A 22,943-nucleotide genomic window follows, 5' to 3' on the forward strand; every position below is an offset into this window, starting at 1 on the left:
TTGACCAAAATCGACTTCTCCAAACAGATTAAATGGCATGGTAGACTCGAGATAGATATGATCCGAGAACAAATAGACGAAACTTTTTCGAAGAGTACGCAGTCTTTTGCCGTTAACATGTGGCTCAATCTCCAACATAGCATCCCCTTCATCAAAATAGTCTCCACAGAAAACAAAACAGAGAACCAATCCAAGAAACTTGCGATACAAATCCTCTGAAGCCATGAAAGAGATTGAATCCCCTTCAAAAGGGAGCACCCACTCCGGCATCTCTACTCCAGGCATTAGAATATTGTAATAAGGACTCTCCTGTTATAAAGATAAGCTATTAGGAAGTACCCAAACAGAAGAATTCAATTTGAGTTTAATAAGTAATCCTAGTGAACTCCACTTCCTATAGCTCTATAAATCAGTAGAGATCTAAAGACCCTTGCTTGCATTAATATACAAGTCCCATGTGATATAAATCATTACTATAAAAGTACTGTAAACACCTCCATTACATGCATGATGAGGGCAGAATCCGTTAATATTTGTTTGCCTTTCTTAAGCCTTCAACTCATGCATTTTCTTAAGTTTTCAAGCTCCATCCACTACATATTGGATCCAACATATACTACACATTGATGTGCGTTAGAGAGAGAGAGTCTCTAACCTGGCCAAGTGAGGAAATAGCAGGCAGGGCCAACCCTCCACGGACAAAATTATCAAAAGAAGTCAAATGTCCACTTTTCTCCAGGTTGCAATCCATCGCCTGAAAACAATTCAAAGAGGGTGGGAGCTCGGGAATCTCTCGTAATCGATGGCAACGTGAAACCCTCAATACGGACAAATGATCACGCTTGTGCAATGATGTAGGAAGGCTAGTAATATCATTCTCATACAGATCTAACTCTCTTAAGAGGGGACAACAGGAAAGATTCTCAAGAAACTCTACTTCGGATAAGCAACCTTGACTAAAATCTAACGAGCGTAAATTTGAAAGTCCGGTCTTTATGTGCGGATCAGCTAAATCCTCATACTTTGGGAACTTGACTAACCTTGGGCAATAGCAAATTTTCAACTCTTCAAGGTTTTGTAACTTGTAAATGCTAGACGGAAGACTCTTCAGGTTCATGCAACGACATATGCTCATTCTCTGCAATGAGACAAGATGTTCTATTGACGGAGGAAGTTCTTTAATAGCAGTCCCATCTAAATTAAGCTCTTTCAGGCCTTCGAGTTCCTGTGGAATATCGTGGAACCTTTCAAATTTTTCGCAATCTGCAAGACTGAGAACTCGGAGACTTTTTGACTTGAGCATCGGAAAAACACTAAGTTTAAAGCACTTATGTATTTTCAACACCCGTAACTTGTCATGATATGCAATTGACTTGTGTGCTTCTACCAAGTTGGAGCAAAGCTGGAATTCCAATTCCTCGAGATTCGGAATACCCAAGAGGTCGGGGGTACAAACTAGAGAGTTGCATAGACAGAAACTAATGTGCTTCAGATTTTGGAAGTCCTGCAAAAACAGAGAAACCAACTTCGATAAACATTTTGAAAGGGAAAACAAGAATGTTTGTCTAATGCTGCGGCCGCTTTTAAGGATTTTCATATTTAGCCCAGGAAACTTGGAACCTACTATTCCGGTTTCTGGAGAAATGTGTTAACACTTTAATTAATTTTTCACTCCAAGTTACTATAGATTAATTTTGTGGGAATGTATATATATATATATATATATATATTATACATATTGTATTGAGAAATTACTGAACACTTAGAAACTTGACCAGTAATTACAAATCTATACACATGGGTAAAGCTTGTGGCTTGGCACACTCACGAGCGACCTTTAATCAGCAATTTAGTTTTTAAGATCATTTAAACAAATCACTTAATCAAAGATAGTTCCTATCAATATACATTTTAGATATTATTTGAAAGAACTGAATAATATATGGCTACATAATATAAAAATAATCACAAACTCATTTTTTTTAGACAATCATTAAAAAAATTAAGGTTAAATACCATTAAAAATCTCAAATACATACACGCATTTATCCAAACTTATTTTCGTCTCACAAAAAATTCAAAGACCAAAATATATCCTTCGTTAGTAGAGGAAAATGATTTGGGATAAAACTTTCTCCCCGGTCATGTCATGTAGTGATCACAAAGAAAAATGACGTGTCACATGATGAGCTTGCTAATGCCAATCACATGACAAAACTATGCCACATGGCAATCATAGTGAAATGCCACATGGCGAGAATGGGGATTCTCATGACAGAATTATGCCAAGTGTCATACCGTGTAGCAATTAAAGAAGTAAAGTGAAGTGATGCATCGTGAGAACCGAAGTGAACACCCTATCAGCTCTGGTTTGAACTATATGTATTTGATGAATGTCAAGGATATTGATTCTCTCGCAATTAAACTTCGGATAAATTGACAAAATTTATCTTTGAAGTCACCAAAGAGAATTAAGCCAACCTTGAAAAACATTCAAAAGAAAATATAAATTACATATATATAATTCAAAATCTGACTCTGACTTTCTATTAAGAAATTAGTGTCATGCCTATACTGGATCACTTAAAGCAAATTAGTTGTACGCGATACATGCCTTATTGGCAAAGTTTCTAGAATTCTTTTTATTACATCTACTTACAATTAAGAACTGATTTAAGGAATGAATAATGTTTGTTTTACAGCGCGATGCATTCAAACCTTCCTCTGAGCTAATTCTATTTGACGCAGGACAAATCCCTGTGTCTACGTACGAGTATTAGGTAAGGCTACTAGGTTTTGAAAGGGTTTGATTTCATCGATAGTATTACATAAAGTAAAGATGATCTCCCACTTCTAAGGGATCTCAATCTATCGTTTTATGCTATTTTGATCTCTCTCACGTATTTCTATGTTAAAAATCCGAATTTCATTGTGAAAAAAAAAAGACCTTCAAATCTCGAAACACCTTTCACTTCTCTCATAAATTGAAAACATCTACTTGTATTGTACATCTTATCAACAGAATGTTTCCATTAAATAGTTCCATATGGTGGTTCGCTTAATTTTTCAAATGCCAATTTTGCTGCACTTAAGGACATATCTTACGCAAGTGGTTACAGTCGTTTAGAAGAAAATAGAGAAATGGTTTCTAAAACAGAGGAACACCACTTCCTTCTGGGTACTAGCGTACATGCACAAATGAGGTAGATAATAAAAAGGTCAATGAAGGTAAAATGCTTACCTCAAATTGTCTTGGCTCTCCTGGCATCTCAAATAGTTTTGGCTCTCCTTCCATTCTGCCTCCGCGGATATCAAGTACCACTAATTTATTTGGACTAGAGGAAAATTCTGGAATACAGGGACTACATTCAGCCCATCCCAACCATCTTAGCTGGTTAGGAAGACGTATAGGACCTTGGAAAGAAACATTGCACATGATAAGCAATCTCAAATTTCTCATTTTTGTAAAAGCAGCAGGACCAATACATATCTCCATCAGCTTAGGTAGCTCCAACACTATGGCTTTTACAGCACAATCTCCCTGTACATACAAGAATATTTAGGTAATGTATATTTAGTAATCAAAGTCAAAGATAAGAAGCAGAGATTCGATAGTATTTGCATGTCTTACCATGTCGCGTGATAGAACTTCAAGAACATCCTCATATAGCCAGAGTCTACTGCGTCTCCCGGGATCATCAAATTCTTGCTCCACCATATGCCTACCCATCGATTGAATCAAGTCATGCATTTGTAGGTTTCCATGCTCAATTCTTATCAAGGACCTCTTAATAAGAGTATCAAATCCTACAGCTGTGTGAAGATCACAACTATCAAGAACTCTCTCTGTATACTCTCTTGCTCGCCCCTTAAAGAAGCATGCAACATGGAGAAAGATCTCTCGCTCATTTTTCTCTAGTCCATCATAACTGACTTTGAGCACATTATTAATTTTTTCGTTAGGAGTCGTGGAAAGTCTCTTTAGTATACTTTCCCACACATCTTCTGTTGTACCACATAATAAGGAAACCAACACCTCAAGTGCTAAAGGTAGGCCTTTAGCATGATTCAGAAAACCATCCAAAGAGATTTGTCCTCGCTTTCTAATTTTTCGTATGTCAGAAAAGCATGCTTACTAAGCAATGCACGAGCTTCACCATCCTCCAGTGCTTTAACTTCATGCACATACACACGATCTCGATCTATCGTAGGAGTCAGCATATGCCTGTCTCTTGTAGTAATGAGAATCCTACTCCCACTACCAAACCATTTGGTTTTTCCTGCTAAAGCACATAACTGCTCCACATCGTCCACATCATCAAGGATGACAAGAACTCTTTTGTCACGGAGTCTAAGTGGTATTAAACTTTTACCTCTAGCAACATCGGACACCACTAATCTTGTTGGCGGGAACAATATATCATTGAGTAATTGTTCTTGCAAAGCAACTAAATCCATGCCATCCTTTGACTTTTCTCGAACATTTGCTAGAAAACTTGAACCGTCAAATTGTTTGGAAATATCATTAAAAAGGGCTCTCCCTAAAGTTGTCTTTCCGATGCCTCCCTGTCCCCATAATCCCACCATGAGAACATCATCCTTAGATTCAAGGTTCAACATTGATTTCACTTCAGCCACTCGGGACTCTATCCCAACCGGATGCTCGGCAACAACAAAAGGTGTTTGGCTTAGGCGAGTTAAGATATCCTTCACAATTTCTTGTATGACCTTTGACTCATCATCTCTGGCAAAAACGGAAAAAGAAGTTTTAGCAATTGGAATAAGCAAATAATGAGCAATCACCAGCCAACAATGGCAAAGCAATGCATCTCATTTTCGGATAATTATAACCAAAAGAAAATGTATTCTCACCGAGCCAAATTTGAACTCCGAGAGGTCCACAACAATCAAAACATGTATCTATCTACCTAAGTGATTTGTGTTCTTTTGCTTTAGACATGACGATTCACTTATTTTTCTTTTTGACTGTCATATGTGATTTATTTCTAACTTTAGTAAAAATATAGTCATGTAGGACTTTGAATGGTGGTTAAGATTTTGATTCCGAAACTATTAGATTCGCCGAAAGCACGATGTTGTTGTTTTACATAGTCTGCACACTTTAATTAATCCTCTATGAAACATTGCGAACTCTCTTATGCCAAATTTCGTTTGTTTTTCCTAACTTTTATATGAAATTACTAACTTTTATGATTATTTTTATATGCAATATCCATCCTTGTAAAAAAAGTTTAGTTTCAATACAAAATATGGAAACCCCTATGCTTACCCATCATTCAAAGTCCACCCAATCAAGTTACCAGCGTCCGAAAGAGCTTTCTTCCATCTCTCCATTTTCGCTGAATGCTGAGACTCATGCTTAGCCAGGCCTTGTGCATAACTCGCTCTCCCCCCTCTCACTTCTTTTGGGTCTACTTTATAAAACACTGGTCGAACAGTGAGGACCCCTTGCTCATTGCAGTCCATAATCTTTGTCACCTCTTCCAAGCACCACTGTGAGGAAGCATAATTCTCAGAGAAAACGATGATTGCGATACACGATTCTTTGATGGCCTTCAAGAGCATCAATATATTCTCCCCCTTCTTCAATTCCTCGTTATCTCGAAAAGTGCGTATTCCATTCTGGACTAACGCATTGTAGAGATGGCTGACAAAGTTATTGCGCACCTCCCCTCTGAAACTCAAGAAGACATCATAAGGTCCTGTGGATTTCGATGAAGAAGCCATTGGTATGATGGAGTACAACAATCAGAAATGACTCTGAGATTAAGATTTGATACAGTGTTTTAAGGTATCTCGTTCACCACTTGATCTTCTTGTTGATTTATTCTTATACTAGAGGACAAAGATGCATAATTTCTTTTAATACTTTTGAAAATGGGGTTGTTTAAGGATCGACCGAGACATCTAAAGGTGTGAACACAGAGACTTTTGACGCTGAAGACCGCGTGGCCGACAAAAGTAGGTCGTGGGCTGATAAGAAACAACTTCCTCGAAATTTCATCCCCAACCTCTGAGAAGTTGTTTTTCCCTTGCTATATAATAATCTACCACATGACCCACTCACGAGACATATAATTACTAGAAATATCCCATTCAAGTGTCTTAATAATTGTAAAACTATTTGGACTGTCCTTCAGTCTTTCTGCACAATCAAGCGTACCGGCAAAAAAAAATAAAATTGATCCATTAATAATTGTAGAACTTTGGAAGAACACGGTGCTTAAGGGCGCACATGGCAATATTTCTGCACAATATTTAGCGAAAGGCCACATTGAGCTATATTTTGGAAGTTCGGATACTCAACTGAATAAAAAATTAAACAAAGAAAGGTTGAGACAAATAGACGAAATTCAAGTATTTACAGTGTTATTACATCTAAAAAATCATGGTACATTTATTTTCTTCCAAAGCGTTCTTACATTTACATTAACGGCCATTGTAATAAATGTTCAAGGAAACAAAAAGTGCATGTTTCATTCTGGACTAGTACGTTGTAAAGATGGCTGACGAAGTTATTACGCATCTCTCGTTTGAAACTCAAGAAGACATCGTAAGGCCCTGTGAATTTCGATGAAAAAGCCATTGGTATGATGGAGTACAACAATCAGAAACGACAGCGAGCTTAAGATTTCAGACAGTGTTTTCAAGCAGCTCGTTCATCACTTGATCTTCTTATTGATATATTCTTGTACTAAGGGACAGAGATGCTTAATTTTTTTTACTACTTTGGAAAATGGGGTTGTTTTAGGATGGACGGAGACATCTAAAGGTGTGAACACATTGACTTTTTACACTGAAGACCGGGGACCACCGCGTTATGCGGACTGTCAGAGCGACACAAACTTCTCCGTGGCCGACAAAAGTAGGTCACGGGCTGGTAAAAAGCAACTTCTCTGGCTTCCTCGAAATTTCATCCCCAACGTCTGTGAAGTTGTTTTTCCCTTGCTATATAATAATCTACCTCACGACCCACTCAAGAGACATATAATTACTAGAAATATCGCAATCAAGTGTACTATTAATAATAGTAGAACTATTCGGATTGTACCAGCCAAAAAATAAATAAATAGACCTATTAATAATTATAGAACTTTAGAAAAACACGATGTTTAAGGGCACTCATGGCAACACTTTTGCTTTAACAATTAATTTCTTGCTATAAGTTGATTTTTGTACTTTCGCTCTAGAAATAGATTTCTAATCAAAGAGAGAAATACGTTTGATAATAGGATAAAATTTCTGCTTCTGAAATATAAATTCGTTTGGTAACAATTGAAAATTTCTACTTGAGCATAGTTAGGATAAAATCTTCTATGAAAAATTATAGATCCTAACCTAATATGCATGTTATTCGAGAAAAGTTAAATGCAAATTTCTGCTCCTGTTTATTTATTGAATTCGCTCTGAATATTATTCCATCCTACTTTGTTATAGGTACAGGTGGTCGATTTCCTTTTAACCTCATCAACTATCAAACTTACAAACAATTGGGTCAATTGCTCAGTCCATTTCGCCATGATTGTGTCCTTTTGGGATACGATTTAACCAAATCATAGAACATTTTTTTTTCTTATGATTCGTTAAAAAATGGTATTGCTAAAATACTTTGATGCAATACTCATAAGATATATAATTGTATGCATAATTTGAGTATATGATAGTTCTGACCATCTTTCATAATTATTACTTTTTATAATCAAAACTACCTTAGAGGTCTATAAAACATCCTGTTGCACATAGTCAATACTTAGTTATACAGTTGCATTATTCGTGACTTGATGTCAATCAAATAGTGATAATTGTCCCTTGCTAAGCTGTGATGTTTTTAAGTTTTGTGAATACAAGTTTTACTTGATGAATTATTCATGTGATGCTAAATTTTTATGAATGGTTGGTTTTCATTAAAGGCTTTGTTCTTTATAGGACAGCCGACCATTCTCTATAATACAACTATGAACTTAGGGTATGATACATATGGTAAAATATTTCCATAAAATAGAATTATAAACTCATAATGGGCACTTAGCTGCCGGCCTACCAAAAAGGAAAGGAAAACTAACATCTTCATGCTTAATGGCAGAGTTTTTAAATTTTTGTGTTATTTAAAGAACCCAACTTTTCTGTTCGTTCCTCCGTCTTTATCTACATGGGCCACCTGACTATGACATTACCATTGCCCACTTCATTCCCCGGGCATAAAGTCTTTACATAAACCCGGTCTTCGTACCCCAACATCATTTTATGTTACCTAAGAAATCTGTGCTATGCACAGGAATTGAAGGATTAATTTCGGTTCTTTTTCGAAATTGACAAAAAAATGTTAACGCTCCACTAATTTTGAGCAAATCGTTGGAGTAACTATTTAGAAAAAAAAATATTGGAAGGATAACTTAGGCAAATTTATGTGTTAATTTCTACATGCAGACATTTTATTGAATCATTTCAAAATTGTCTAGATTATACATTGAAAATTACAATGTAAAAATTATATTTCAAAATTTCAAATAATAATAAATTCTTCTTATAATCAAAATATAGAAAATTCACCATTACATCAAATTCCTCAGAGATCATTTAAACATCATCCTTGTGTATTATAGTTGTCATACTCTTTGCTGTAGATTTTTTCTTTCACATATTGATGTTTCTGAGTGATTAGCAGTCTTATAAAAGGAAACATTACCTTTTCCCAGTTTGTATATTGTTGAGCGAAAAATTGGTGTTTAAATCTTGTGAAGTTTTAGGCTTTGTGTATATTAAAAGTATATGATATGAGGAAATCTATCTAATGGTTTAAAAAAAAAGTCTCGTTAGAATTGTCTCTATATGTGGTCTGTAAATAGTTTCCATTTTCTTTATCACATAAATCGTTCAGAAATGGATTTCCAAATAACAAAAGTATTGTGAATAGAAATTGGTAAAAAAAAAAAGGATCAACACTGTTGAAAATCTGTAGTTTTTACTTCCATTTATATTTACATTTTTCATTCCCAATCATAGAAATGTAATGGGTAAGAAAATGAATTAGGGTTACATAAAGCGACATCTATTGTTATTTTAAAGATGGATAAGTTGTTTAACCAATTTATTAAATAAATGAGTCAGCAACAACATCATCCACGATATATTTTGTTTTTTGTAAGAAAACGTTAGATGCTTTCAAAGCATCATTCGATCAGCCACCTAAATATTCATTCAATTGCCATGATTATTTCGAGCTTCCTCTAAAGAAAAAAATTATGATGAATCAGACTGGTTGAATGGAAAATCATGGGGTGCTTTAGAGAGCACCTAAAGTAACCATCTCCCTATTAGTGCATTAATGGTGCCATTTTACTTATAATTTTGAGATATATTCCACTAACAAAATGTGTTGGATCATGGACACAATTGTCGGTAAACTTGAGCTCTTGGTGAGAAAGAAGCGGCCAAATAAGTAAACAAAATCTGAATCATAATAGTTGCAGATATTCGAATAGAGGCTACTGTTTTTAAGGGAAAAGTACACTAGAAGTGCTATAACTTGTGTACGGCGTTCACTTGAGTGCCATAACTTTTAAAATGTCCACTTAAGTGCCATAACTTTCAAAAATCGTTCACTTGAGTGCTACAGTAACTTTTCCGGCGTGCCACGTCGGCTTTTCGGCGTGCCACATCATCTTTCCGGCATCTACAGTAACTTTTCCGGCGTGCTACAGTAACTTTCCCAGCGTCTACAGTAACTTTTCCGATCGCCACGTCAGCATGGCACTCAAGTGAACGATTTTTAAAAGTTATGGCACTTAAGTGAACGTTTTGAAAGTTATGGCACTCAAGTGAACGCCGTACAAAAGTTATGACACTTCTAGTGTACTTTTCTCTATTTTTAAGGGGTCAAATTCAATTTAGTTTATGCACTAAATGCACCCAATAATATTTTCAAGGTAGATAACCACCACTACTTCTTAACTCTTCCGATTAGGCTTTTCGAGAATTCAACGGTTGTAATACCACTTGTATAAACTCGAACTGCTAAATCTCAATGGTTGAAAGGATTGATCTCGCATGAGACCCACCTCATCTAATGCGTATGTCCAAATCGCCCGTGATGAATCAGATTCATCAAAAAGATATAAGAAAAAAACAAGGAAAGATGATCGTAATGGTGAAAATGAGTCAGATTTTTAGCGAAAAAATTATCCAAAAAATTCTAAACTTATTGTACGACGGCCAACTCGATCCCGAACCTTTTAATTGTGCCAAACGAGTCCTAAACCTTTTGACGATTTATCAATTTCGTTATCGATCTTTTAATGTGCCAATTTAGTCCTAAACATTTTGATGATTTGCCAATTTAGTCCTAAATTTTTTAAGAATTTTTCAATTTAGTCCTAACCAATTTTGCTTGGAAATCACCGATGTGGACAACTTTTATAAATTGTTTTAACTCTTTGAATTTTTTTCTTCTTTTATCTTTGCCTTTTCTTTTTCTTTTTTGATTTTTTCTCTCTTTTCCTCCACCAGCCATCACGAGCATTGTCGATAGCTAGTGAAGGTCATCGGCCTCAAACGGGGGTCACCATCATTTGGCCTAGGAGAGGCTAGTCTTGGGTTGCCCTTGCTTGGGTCTGTAACATCCTGTATTCCAACTCGCTTTCGAAACTTTGAATAAATGAAAGGTCTCATTAATGTATTTCAGTCTAATCTCACTCAGAAATTGTCCATTTTGAGCATACTAACCAAATGAGAATGGCTAACTAGGAAAATCAAGTACGTAGACCTAAGAACTTGATCCTGGATCGACTCTTTGGCCATGAAAATTGTCGAGGGAATATTTTGGACCAATATAGGCCGATTCTAGAATGATTAAGGAACGATTTGGGTAATACCCTACGCTTGGATCACGGGTGATTCCGTATGACCTCGTATGGGTTCCGAACGTCCCAAAATTATTTTCTAACGATTGTGTCCATCGGGACTAGTGATTGAGCCTCGCAATTGAATGACAACCAAAGTCGCCATGGCTCGAGAAATTCTTAAACGTGATATTAATCACAGGTCAATACACGTAACTCCTAAAAGCCGCCCCGTTAGTTTGAGATACACCGAAATTTCAATTGATCGAGATTGATTGCGAATCGAGCTTGAGAATTTGACGTCGAATCTTCAAGGGTTCCAATAATTAAATTTTGGATGTTTCCTCATCGTAGTACGATTACATCGCGGTTCGCCCCAAAGGGTTTAGGAAAAATAAAATTTGGACAGAAAATGGGAAAAGACTCATTTACCCTTGGAAAATATCCAATTTTTCACTTTAGCTCAAGGGCATTTCGGTCCAATCACCCCCTTGGCCGAAATTTGACTAGTCTTTGATGGAGAAATTACCATCTTGCCCTTTTTGCATTCAAGACCCAAAATATCTATCCCAAAATTATCCTAACCTTTATTAATAAAATTTTTGGTCTTCTTCTCCATAAATTCAAGAACACACACACTCTCTCTCTACCTCACTTTTCTCTCACTTGGCCAAACCTCCATTGTTGCTCCTCCCTCACCGAAAATTTCTCAAGCTACCCCCGATTTCGCCTTGAACCGTCGGAGTACAACCACCACCGTGAACAGTCCGAAACCACCGGAGTAACGTGGGTTGAAGCCAACCGAGAGGAATCGCCGGAGCCGCCGTTCGGGGTCAAATTTTCTCTTGACTTTTCATTGGAAAAATTTGCTAGATTTTTGGTAAGTTGGTTTCTAATTTTGGATTAGGTATCTAGGTTGCTAATGGACATTAGATTGAGTAGTTTTGATGAAAAATTTGTGGGATTTGCTCAAGAATATGCTTTGGCCGAAAATGAGGGGAGGAGGAGAGAGAAAGTTTGTGTTCTTGAGGGAATAGTAATGCATGATTGATATTGGATGGTTAGGTTTAAATCTAGCTTTATCATGTTTTATTTGAACGGCCTAGATTGAATCTTGCTTAGGAAGATTGATCGGACGGTTATGATTAAATGCCGCTTTATGTAGATTAATAATGTGGTGGAAATTAAATGCACGTCAGAGTATTTTAATTGTATGGTTCCGATTAATTGCCCGATTCCGATTAATTGCCACGTTATTATAGTTTAATGATATGGTACGTATTAATTGTACGTTAGCGAAATTTTGTTCGTACAGTGATTATTAATTGCTACGTTAGCATAATTAAAATCGTGTCGCGTAGATTAATTTTTGTGGTAGCATAAATTAATCGTGCGGCCTGATTGGCCGACGGCTTGAGTATGATTTAATCGGGTGGTCCCGATTTAATATTTATTCAATGTGAGTGAATCACGTGGTTCCGATCGAGTATTTACTCAATACAATTTAATCGAGTGGTCTCGATTGAGCAGTTGATGAAAATCTGAAAGATCGTGTGGTCCCGATCTTTATTTGGAGAAAAATTGGAAAGATCGTGTGGTCTTGATCTACTAATCGGGAAGTTTAGCGAGATCGTGTGGTGAAGATTGATCGATCGGAAGGTTTTGTGTGATTGGGTGGTATTGGACGAGCAATCGAGGAATTGTTGTTATTATATGGTCTTGATGAGCAATAAATCGAGCGGAAGTGCGGAATTTTGCCCCGAGACGTTATGACACGGGGTTCGTATTTATAAGACCATATTTTGCACGAGACATTATGACGCGGACTCTATTATTATTATTCTGCCCCGAGGCATTAAACGCGGGGTTCCGTGTATTATTTTATCCCGAGGCGTTAAACGCGGGATAATAACCCGAGGCGTTATTACGCTGGTTATAATGACCTAAGATGTTATTATGCGAGTCCGGACTATGTAATGGCCCGAGGCATTATTACACGGGTCTGTCCATTTATATGATAGCCTGATGCGTTAAACGCGGCCATTGGAGTAACGTGGAATATTTATATCATAGCCTGAGGCGTTAAACGCGGGCAACAGAGTAACGTGGAATATTTTATTATAGTCCGAGGTGTGGAACATCGATATGGGAGTAACGTGGAATTTTTGTAAAGGTGTGGCAATTTTGGGAGAAAGAATGAAATATTCTGGAATTTATTTGTTGAATTTTTTATTGAATGAGGAATTGTTGAGAAATTACTCACCTAGGACGTGTCTGGAGGCACTAGTGCCCTAATCTAGGATTATGGACTTTCTTAGCGAGAATTATTCTCACCCCGTCATGGGCTCTCTTTTTCGGACCCTCCGCCTCAACCATGAATGACCCACCTCGGAGATTCGGCATTCCCCAGGATATGGATATGTTAGTGACAGAATATCCGGTTGGGGAGGATGAGGTATATTATAGGCACGCTACCACGGTATGGGTGGACACAGGAGAGCTCCATTGGAAGCCCCACACGTACGTGGCGTGGACGTACCATCACGGGGATTTGTCGGTGGGTCCACCGAGTGGATTCGATATTCCCTTCAAAGGTGTTGGAGAATGGGACCTCACTTGTGACATCCTGTAATCCGGCAATTGAGGACAATTAGAAAGATCGTGTGTCCGATCCGTCGTCAGAGGAAATTGGTGAGCATGGATAGTCTCGATTTGCTAATCAGGGAATTTAGCAAGATCTCGTGGCGATGATTGATCAATCGGGAGTATATAAGTGATCGTGTGGTATCGGACGGGCGATCGGGGAATTATTGTGGTATACGGTCTTAAGTGAAATAATTGAGAGGAAAGGTGAAATTTTACCTTGAAGCATTAAGATGCGGGGTTCGTATTTTATAAGACCGTATTTTTGCCTGAGGCGTTATGACGCGGGCTCGGTTATTATTAGTTTACCCCGATGCGTTAAACGCGGGGTTGTGCTGATTATATTATCATGAGGCGTTAAACGCGGGATATTTAACCTGATGCGTTATTACGCGGGTTACAATGACCTAATGCGTTATTACGCGGGTTTGTCCGATTATACTATAGCCTAATGTGTTAAACGCGGGCTCTAGACCAACGTGAAATTTTATATGACAGCCTGATGCGTTAAACGCGGGCTCTGGACCAATGTGGAATTTTATATGACAGCCCGATGAGTTAAACGCGGGCTTTGGATCAATGTGGATATTTATATTATTGGCGATCTGAGGCGTGGAATACTGATCGGAGAGTAACGTAGAATATTTGTGAAGATGTGGGAATTTTCGGAGAAGAAATGAAATTTTTTGGATTTTATTTGTGGAATTTTTAGTTGAAGGAAGAAGAGTTGGAAATTGCCTAGTAAGGACGTGTCCGGAGGCACTAGAGCCCTAATCTAGGATTAGAGGCTAGCTTATCGAGATTTTATTCTCACCCCGTTGTGGGCTCGTTGTTTTCTTTAAGACCTTTCGCCTCGGCCATGAACGATCCGCCTCAAAGGTTCGGGGATCCCGCATAACATGGAAACCGTGGTGACAGAGTACCTAGTAGGAGAGGACAAGGTGTACTATAGGCACATTACTACCATTTGGGTGGACACCGGAGAGCCCTTTTGGAAGACCCATACGTACAAAGCATGCACGTACCGCTACGGGAACTTGACAATGGGACCACGGACCGGCTTCGACATTCCGTGTGACGGTGTTGGGGAGTGGGACCCTACTAGTACTCCCCCTCCGGACGGCGTAGTGGTTCACCCGGACGCCGGTCATGATGACGTAGAGCCCACCCCAGAGGTCGTGGTGCCCGAAGAGGATGGGGATGTTGTGGAGCCTTCCGATGCGGAGCAACCTCCCGAGTAGGATGAGGCTTAGGGTAGTTGGCCTCTCGGCTTTTATAGAGCGTGTTATTTTGGAGGTATAGTGGGCTTCGACCACGCAGTCTTTTTGTTATAGGTGGTCACGGGCTTGTATAGTGGCCTCAGAAGCCCTAGGTTTGAAGTTTGTAACAATTATGTATATATGTACATAAGTGTGTTTTACCATCTCAAGTTATCGTAGTTTTGTTGGTTTTCTGTACGGAGATTGTTGTTGCTTCCATGGAAATTTATTTTGTTGGTCTTTGGATCCTGGAGAACCGTACGCAGTCAAGGCCAAGTGGGATGTCGACGGCTCGTAGGGTTCGGGTCGTGACATCCCCGTTTGGAGTGGTATCAGAGTAAGGTCGGCTCGATCCAAGTTTGGAAGAGTTGTGGAGTAATAAGGAGCGATGACTTTAGGATGGTCGGGTAGAGAGACATTAGGTGTTTACGCGAGCTAATCGCGTTATGCGGGACATTTGAACATGTGCCCGTGATTTGCTTGATTGACTCTTGTCGTCTTGAGTGTTTGGTTTTGTTTGTTGAATCGTTCTACGAGAAACAATTATTAACTTTGAGCTAATTATTGTGTTAAGTAGTGTGAGACTACTAGACTCGAGTGGGTGGTTTAGGTCTCTAATTCCTTGGTGGAATTATTTTGGTTCAGTCTTTGTGAAAGTTGATGGAAATGGAAAATCAAGGTAGAGGTTCTAGAGGAAGTTCCGGAGGAAGTTCTAGAGGAGGTTCTAGAGGAGGTTCTAGGGGAGCCTCTAGTTCGAGAACTACGATTAGAAAAGATCCAAGAGTGGTGGAGTCCTTAGGGCTCTTGAAGAAATTGGAAATCTGATGAGTAGGCAGACTCAAGGACGGGCTGCTGTTATTGCCCAAGCCGTTGAGGCTGCTATTGCAGCTGCTTCTGTTGCTGCTCGGGGGGTAAATGTGAATAAGGGAAATGATAATGGGAATAGGCAGATGCATTAGCTAGTAGAGCAATTCTTGAAGTTGAAATTGGCGAAGTTTACTGGGAAGGGTAACCCGGAAGCTGCACCTTGCTGGATAGAGGATCCGGAGAAAGCGTTTGAGGTGTTGGGTTGCACCGAGGAGGAGAAAGTGACGCGGGCAAGTATATCGCTGCGGGACACGTCCAGTGATTGGTGGAAGGCCATCAGGGGAAGAGTTTTCCCGGAGGGTTCGGCGCTGAATTGGACTATCTTCACCGAGGTCTTCAATGGAAAGTATTTTTCCGAGATTGCTCGGGAGCGGAAAATGTTAGAATTTCAGTAGCTCCGCTGTAACCATATGACGATAGATCGATGCGAGGCTGAATTCTCGAGATTATCCGCTAGATAGAGCGAGGAGGTTTTGGGACAGATTGAGGCCGGAGCTTCGCGATCGGTTGATCTTCTTGAACCCGAGAGACTATGACGAGTTGTATGAGCAGGGTCGGATGGTGGAACGAGACATGAAAGAGAGGGTTGCCGCATTTGGATCGCGGTTCATGCCGATCGGGGACAACCGCCGGTTTGGAAAAAGGCCAATGATGGGAAATCGGCGCTTCGTCCCTCCGGTCTGGAGAAATAATGGGAAACCGGTGTATCAGTTCAACCAGAATTGCCAACTTTGTGGCGGGAGGCACGGGAACGGGCCTTGCACGAGTAGGACGGGGGCATGCTTCGGATGTGAAAAATTTGATCATCAGATAAGGAACTACCCAGAGCAAGCCCCGGGACCTCGTTTTTAGCCCCAAAGACCCCGAGGCGAGACCTCGATTGGAGCCGCTCCACAGAATAACCGGAACAGACCGCCAATGCAAGGGAGAGTGTATGTAGTGGCACGCAATGAGGCAAAGAATGCGTGCGGCGTGATCACAGGTACGGTCTCCTTATGTGATCATGCTGCATATGCTTTATTTGATTATGGAGCGTCTCATTCATTTATATCTGCTCAATTTGTGGAATTAGCTGAGATTGAGTTAAAACTACTAGAAGTAATGTTGCACGTAACTACACCCTTAAAGGATAAAGTATTGGTTACCTTAGGGTGTACTGGATGTAAGATAGTAATTGGCGGTAAAGAAGAATTAATAGACCTAGCAGGTTTGACTATGCATGACTATGACGTCATAATTGGAATGGATTAGGTGGGAAAGCAAAGAGCTGTTTTTGAGTGTGGTAGCGGGGTGATCCAATTTAATCCTATTGGTCATCCTAGATTTGAGTTTGTGGGAAGTCGAGGAGGAATCTCGATTCCCTTGATCTCATCACTGGAAGTGATTAAGTTGTTAAATGAATGATGCCAAGGATATTTGGCTGTAGTGGTGGATTCGTCGATTGAAGGACCGAGGCTAGAGGATATAGCCGTGGTGCGTGATTATCCCAATGTCTTTCCTCAAGAATTACCGGGATTGCTACCTGAAAGAGAAGTGGAATTTGTGATTGAGTTAGCACCGGGGACAGAACCGATCTCTAAGGCGCCGTACAGAATGTCCCTCTTAGAGTTGAAGGAATTGAAGGTTTAGATGCAAGAATTCTTGGATAAATGATTTAGCCGCCCCAATGCATCGCCTTGGGGAGCGCCAGTGTTGTTTGTAAGGAAAAAGAACGGGTCATTGCAATTATGCATTGACTACCGGCGATTGAATCAAGTGACCGTTAAGAACAAGTATCTATTGCCAAGGATAGATGACTTGTTCGATCAAGCGCAAGGCGCTTCAGTATTTTCTAAGATTGATTTGAGGGCGGGCTACCACCAGTTAAGGATCAAGAAGGAGGACATACCGAAGATTGCTTTCCGTACCAAATATAGGCATTATGAGTTCATGGTCATGCCTTTTGGATTGACCGATGCCCCGATTGCCTTTATGGATATGATGCATCGGGTGTTCAGAGAATTCTTGGATCAATTTGTCATCGTGTTTATCGATGATATTTTGGTGTACTCGAGGAGTTTGGAGGAACATGAACATCATCTGAGCATTATTCTACGGATTTTAAGGGAACACACTCTCTATGCCAAATTTAGTAAGTGTGAATTTTGGCTCGATCAGGTAGCGTTTCTTGGACATATTGTCTCGGGTAATGGAATCTCGGTAGACCCGGCGAAAATTGAGACAGTGGTGAATTGGCCAAGATCGACGTCCGTTACGGAGGTCCGAAGTTTTCTAGGCTTGGCAGGATATTATCGCCGATTTGTAGAAAAGTTCTCTTCGATAGCTATACCACCGACGCAGCTAACGAAGAAGGAAACTCGCTTTGAATGGACAAATAAGTGTGAAATGAGTTTTCAAGAATTGAAACATAGATTGACGATCGCACCGGTTTTGACGATACCATCGGGTCCGAGAGGATTTGAAATTTATAGCGATGCTTCGCTAAAGGGACTCGGATGTGTATTAATGCAACATGGTAGAGTGGTGGCATATGTGTCACGACAGTTGAAGCCTCCTGAGCAGAACTATCCAACGCATGATTTGGAACTTGCGGCGATTGTTTTTGCGTTGAAGATATAGAGGCATTATTTATGAGGGGAAAAGTTTCAAATTTATACGGATCATCAGAGTTTGAAGTATTTATTCTCCCAGAAAGAATTAAATATGAGACAGTGCCGTTGGATGGAATTATTGAAGGACTACGACTGTGACATTTTATATCACCCTAGGAAAGCGAATAAAGTAGTGGATGCTCTGAGTCGGAAGTTGAGCGTGGCGCATTTATTGGTTAAAGAGTGGACTTTATTGGAAGAGTTGAGAGATTCGGAGTTTAAGTTGGAAGTTTGTAATCTCTCAAGTCTATTGGCAACCCCGAGAATTGAACCGGAGATTCAGGCGAGGATTAAGGCATTGCGGTTAGTGGATTCTGACATTCAGAAAATTTTAGAGATGGATGCAGCCAAAAGGAAACCTGAAATTCAAGTGGCCGAGATGGAATCTTGAAATTCCATGGACGATTATGTGTCTCTAACGATAAAGAGCTTAAAGAGAAAATTTTGTCGGAAGCTCATCGGAGCAATTATAGTTTGCATCCGGGCAGTACTAAAATGTATCAAAATCTGCGCCAACATTACTGGTGGAATGGAATGAAAGTGGACGTGGCCAAGCACGTGGCGAAGTGTTTGACGTGCCAACAAGTAAAGGCACAACATTGCAAGCCTGGTAGATTACTTAGACCACTGGAGATTCCCGAGTGGAAATGGGAACATGTTACCATGGACTTTGTCATGTGGTTACCGAGGAGCCAGAGAGGGCACGATTCAATTTAGGAAGTTGTGGACTGATTAACTAAGTCAGCACATTTTCTGGTAGTGCGAAAGGGTTTCGCAATGGAAAAGTAGGCTGAGTTGTATATGCGCCAAATAGTTCGATTGCATGGAGTGCCAGTAACAATTACGTCGGATAGAGACCCTAAGTTCATTGCAACTTTCTGGAAAAGTCTTCATAACGCCATGGGGACCCAAGTGCGGTTTAGCACCGCCTATCATCCTCAGATAGATGGACAATCAGAAAGAACAATACGGACACTTGAGGATATGTTGAGGGCATGCGTGATAGATTTTAAAGAGGGTTGGGAAGAACGACTACATCTAGTAGAGTTTGCCTACAACAATAACTTCCAGCAGAGTATTGGAATGGCACCATTTGAAGCGTTGTACGGCAGAGCTTGCGTAACTCCGGTTTGTTGGGATGAAGTTGGCGAGAGAAGTATAACGGGACCAGAGCTAGTTCAGCAATCTGTTGAGGCGGTGAAAGTGATCGTAGAAAGCCTGAAGACCGCTCAGAGTCGTCAAAAGAGTTATGCAGATAGACAACGTAGATCGTTAGAATTCCATGTGGGAGATCACGTTTTCTTGAAGGTGTCGCCGATGAGAGGCTTATCTCGGTTTGGGAAGAAAGAAAAATTAAGTCCGAGGTACATAGGTCCATTTGAAATCCTGGAACGGATTGGGACGTTAACTTATCGACTTGCCTTGTCGGCAAACTTGTCCCAAGTCCATAACATTTTTCACGTATCCATGTTGAGGAAGTACAAGCCGGACCTAACTCATATCTTGGATCATGAAGTCGTGGAAGTTGATGAAAGGGTATCCTACGTGGAGAGGCCAGTGCGAATAGAAGATAGAAAGGAACAAGTTCCGAGGAACAAGACAATTCCATTGGTGAAGGTGATATGGGAGCACCATGGAATGGAAGGAGCAACTTGGGAAAATGAAGAAACGATGAGGCAACCGCACCTCCATTTGTTTAAATAGATAAGTTTTGTTGTAAATTTCGAGGACGAAATTTTTGTAAGGGGGAAAGAATTGTGACATCCTGTAATCCGGCTCGTTTTGAAGCCTTGAATAAATGAAAAGTCTCATCGATGTATTTCGGTTTAATCTCACTCGGGAATGGTCCATCTTGAGCGGACTAACCGAATGAGAATGGCTAGCTAGGAAAATCAAGTACGTGGACCTAAGAACTTAATCATGGACTGACTTTTTGGCCATGAAAATTGTCGAGGGAATATTTTGGACCAATATAGGCCGATCATAGAATAATTAAGGAACAATTTGGATAATACCCTACGCTTGGATCACGAATGATTCCGTTTGACCTCATATGGGTTCCGAACGTCCCCGAATTATTTTCTAACGATCGTGTCCATCGGGACTAGTGATTGACCCTCACAATTCAATGACAACGAAAGTCGACATGGCTCGAGAAATTCTTAAACGTGATTTTTATCACGAGTCGATACGCGTAACAACTCCTAAAAGCCACCAATTAGTTTGAGATACGCTGAAAATTCTATTGATCGACATTGATCGCGAATCGAGCTTCAGAATTTAATGTCGGACCTTTAGGGGTTTCAATAAATAAATTTTGGACGTTTCCTCATCCAGTGTACAAATTTCTTCGCGGTTCGCCCAAAGAGTTCAGGAAAAATAAAATTTGGATTAGAAATGGGAAATTACTCATTTGCCCTTGGAGAATACCCAAGATTTCACTTTAGCTCATGGGCGGTTCGGTCATTACACCCCTCGGCCGAAATTTTGACTATTCTTGGTGGAGGAAATTACCATTTTTCCCCTCTTGACTTTGAAGACCAAAATATCTCTCTAAAAAAAAATATCATAACCTTTTATTAATGAATTTTTTGCTATCTTCTTCATAAAATCCAAGAACACACTCTCTCTCTAGCTCATGCTCTCCCCCTTGGCCGAACTCCATTGTCTCTCACTCTCTCTCACCAGAAAATTTCCTAAGCCTCGCCGGGTTCGTCTTGGATCGCCGGAGCTCGACTACTACCCGAAATGCCTTGAACCACCAGATTTTTGTGGATTTTTAGCCGAGCAAGGGAGTCGTCGGAGCCGCTGGTTGGAACCAAGATTTTTTCACCCGTTTCTCGCCGGAAAACTTGCAAAAATTGTTGTAAGTTGGTCTCTAACCTTATATTAGGTACCTATGGTGCTAATAGACTTGAGATTTGGTAGATTTGGGTGAAAAATTGGTTGTTTTTGGTAATTTTTATGCCTTGGCCAAGAATGAAGATTTGAGGAGAGAGAAAAGATGATGTCTTGCATGAATAGTGTTTTTGCATGATTAATAATGGAGGGCTAGGATTTGATCTTGACTTTTAGGCTTTAATCCGACGGCCCATATCGAATCTTGTTTAGGAAGATTAATCCGACCGCCGAGATTAATTCCTGCTATATTTTTGATTAATTGGATGGTGGAGATTAATTGTACGTAGTATAGTATAATTGTATCATACGTATTAAATGCCACGTTAGTACGGTATAATTGTACTGTACGTATTGATTGCTATGTTGGTATTATTCCGATCGTGTGGTGTAGATTAATTTTTGTAGTGACAAAAATTAATCGTGTGGCCCGATTTGGCCATTGGTCTAGTGTGACCTAATCGGGTGATCCCGATTTATTAATTCTCTAACGTGAGTGAATCACGTGGTCCCGATCGAGTGTTTGCCCTGTACAATTTAATCGAGTGGTCTCGATTGGGCAATTGAGGACAATTAGAAAGACCGTGTGGTTCCGATCTGTCATCAGAAGAAATTGGTAAGACCGGATAGTCTCGATTTGCTAATCAGGGAATTTAGCAAGATCATGTGGCGATGATTGATTGATCGAGAGTATATAAGTGATCGTGTGGTATCGGACAGGCGATCGGGGAATTATTGTGGTATATGGTCTTAAGTGGAATAATTCGGAGGAAAGGTGAAATTTTACCCTGAAGCGTTATGTCGCGGGGTTCGTATTTTATAAGACCGTATTTTTGCCTGAGGCGTTATGACGAGGGCTCGGTTATTATTATTTTACCCTGATGCGTTAAACGCGGGATTGTGCTAATTATATTATCTTGAGGCGTTAAACGCGGGATATTTAACGTGATACGTTATTACGCGGGTTACAGTGACCTAATGCGTTATTATGCGAGTCTATCTAGTTGTACTGTAGCATGATGCGCTAAACGTGGGCTCTAGACCAACGTGGAATTTTATATGACAGCCTGATGCGTTAAACGCGGGCTTTGGATCAATGTGGATATTTATATTATGGCCTGATGCATTAAACGCGGACCTAGAGCACGTAGAATATTTTATTGGTAGTCCGAGGCATGGAACGCCGATCGGAGAGTAACATAGAATATTTGTGAAGATGTGGGAATTTTCGGAGAAGAAATGAAATTTTTTGGATTTTATTTGTGGAATTTTTAGTTGAAGGAAGAAGAGTTGGAAATTGTCTAGTAAGGACGTGTCTGGAGGCACTAGAGCCATAATCTAGGATTAGAGGCTAGCTTATTGAGATTTCATTCTCACCTCGTCGTGGGCTTGTTGTTTTCTTTCGGACCTTCTACCTCGGCCATGAACGACCCGCCTCAAAGGTTCGGGATCTCGCGGGACATGGAAACCGTGGTGACAGAGTACCCAGTAGGAGAGGACAAGGTGTACTATAGGCACATTACTACCATTTTGGTGGATACCGGAGAGCCCTTTTGGAAGACCCATACATACAAAGCATGGACGTACCGCTACGGGAACTTAACAATGGGACCACCGACCGGCTTCGACATTCCCTATGACGGTGTTGGGGAGTGGGACCCTACTACTACTTCCCCTCTAGATGGCGTAGTTGTTCACCCGAACGCTGGTCCCGATGATGTGGAGCCCAGCCCGGAGGTCGTGGCGCCCGAAGAGGATGGGGACGT

The 22,943-nt window shown here is 40.1% G+C and overlaps 2 protein-coding genes across 2 annotated transcripts in view; both read right to left on the bottom strand.

The window, feature by feature from the left end:
- Positions 1-22,943, bottom strand: part of LOC125314342 — a 396,865-nt gene that overhangs the window by 51,833 nt on the left and 322,089 nt on the right. The gene's annotated exons all lie outside the window — the stretch shown is intronic.
- Positions 3,848-22,943, bottom strand: part of LOC115730551 (TMV resistance protein N-like) — a 322,507-nt gene continuing 303,411 nt past the window's right edge. Inside the window, exon 2 of the mRNA XM_048276391.1 lies at positions 3,848-4,744. Within this exon, the coding sequence (XP_048132348.1) occupies positions 4,069-4,744 (676 nt within the window). The 3' untranslated portion in view covers positions 3,848-4,068. The remainder of the gene's footprint in view (positions 4,745-22,943) is intronic.

Source organism: Rhodamnia argentea, chromosome 3 (genome assembly GCF_020921035.1).
Source record: "Rhodamnia argentea isolate NSW1041297 chromosome 3, ASM2092103v1, whole genome shotgun sequence".
Classification (NCBI taxonomy): domain Eukaryota; kingdom Viridiplantae; phylum Streptophyta; class Magnoliopsida; order Myrtales; family Myrtaceae; genus Rhodamnia; species Rhodamnia argentea.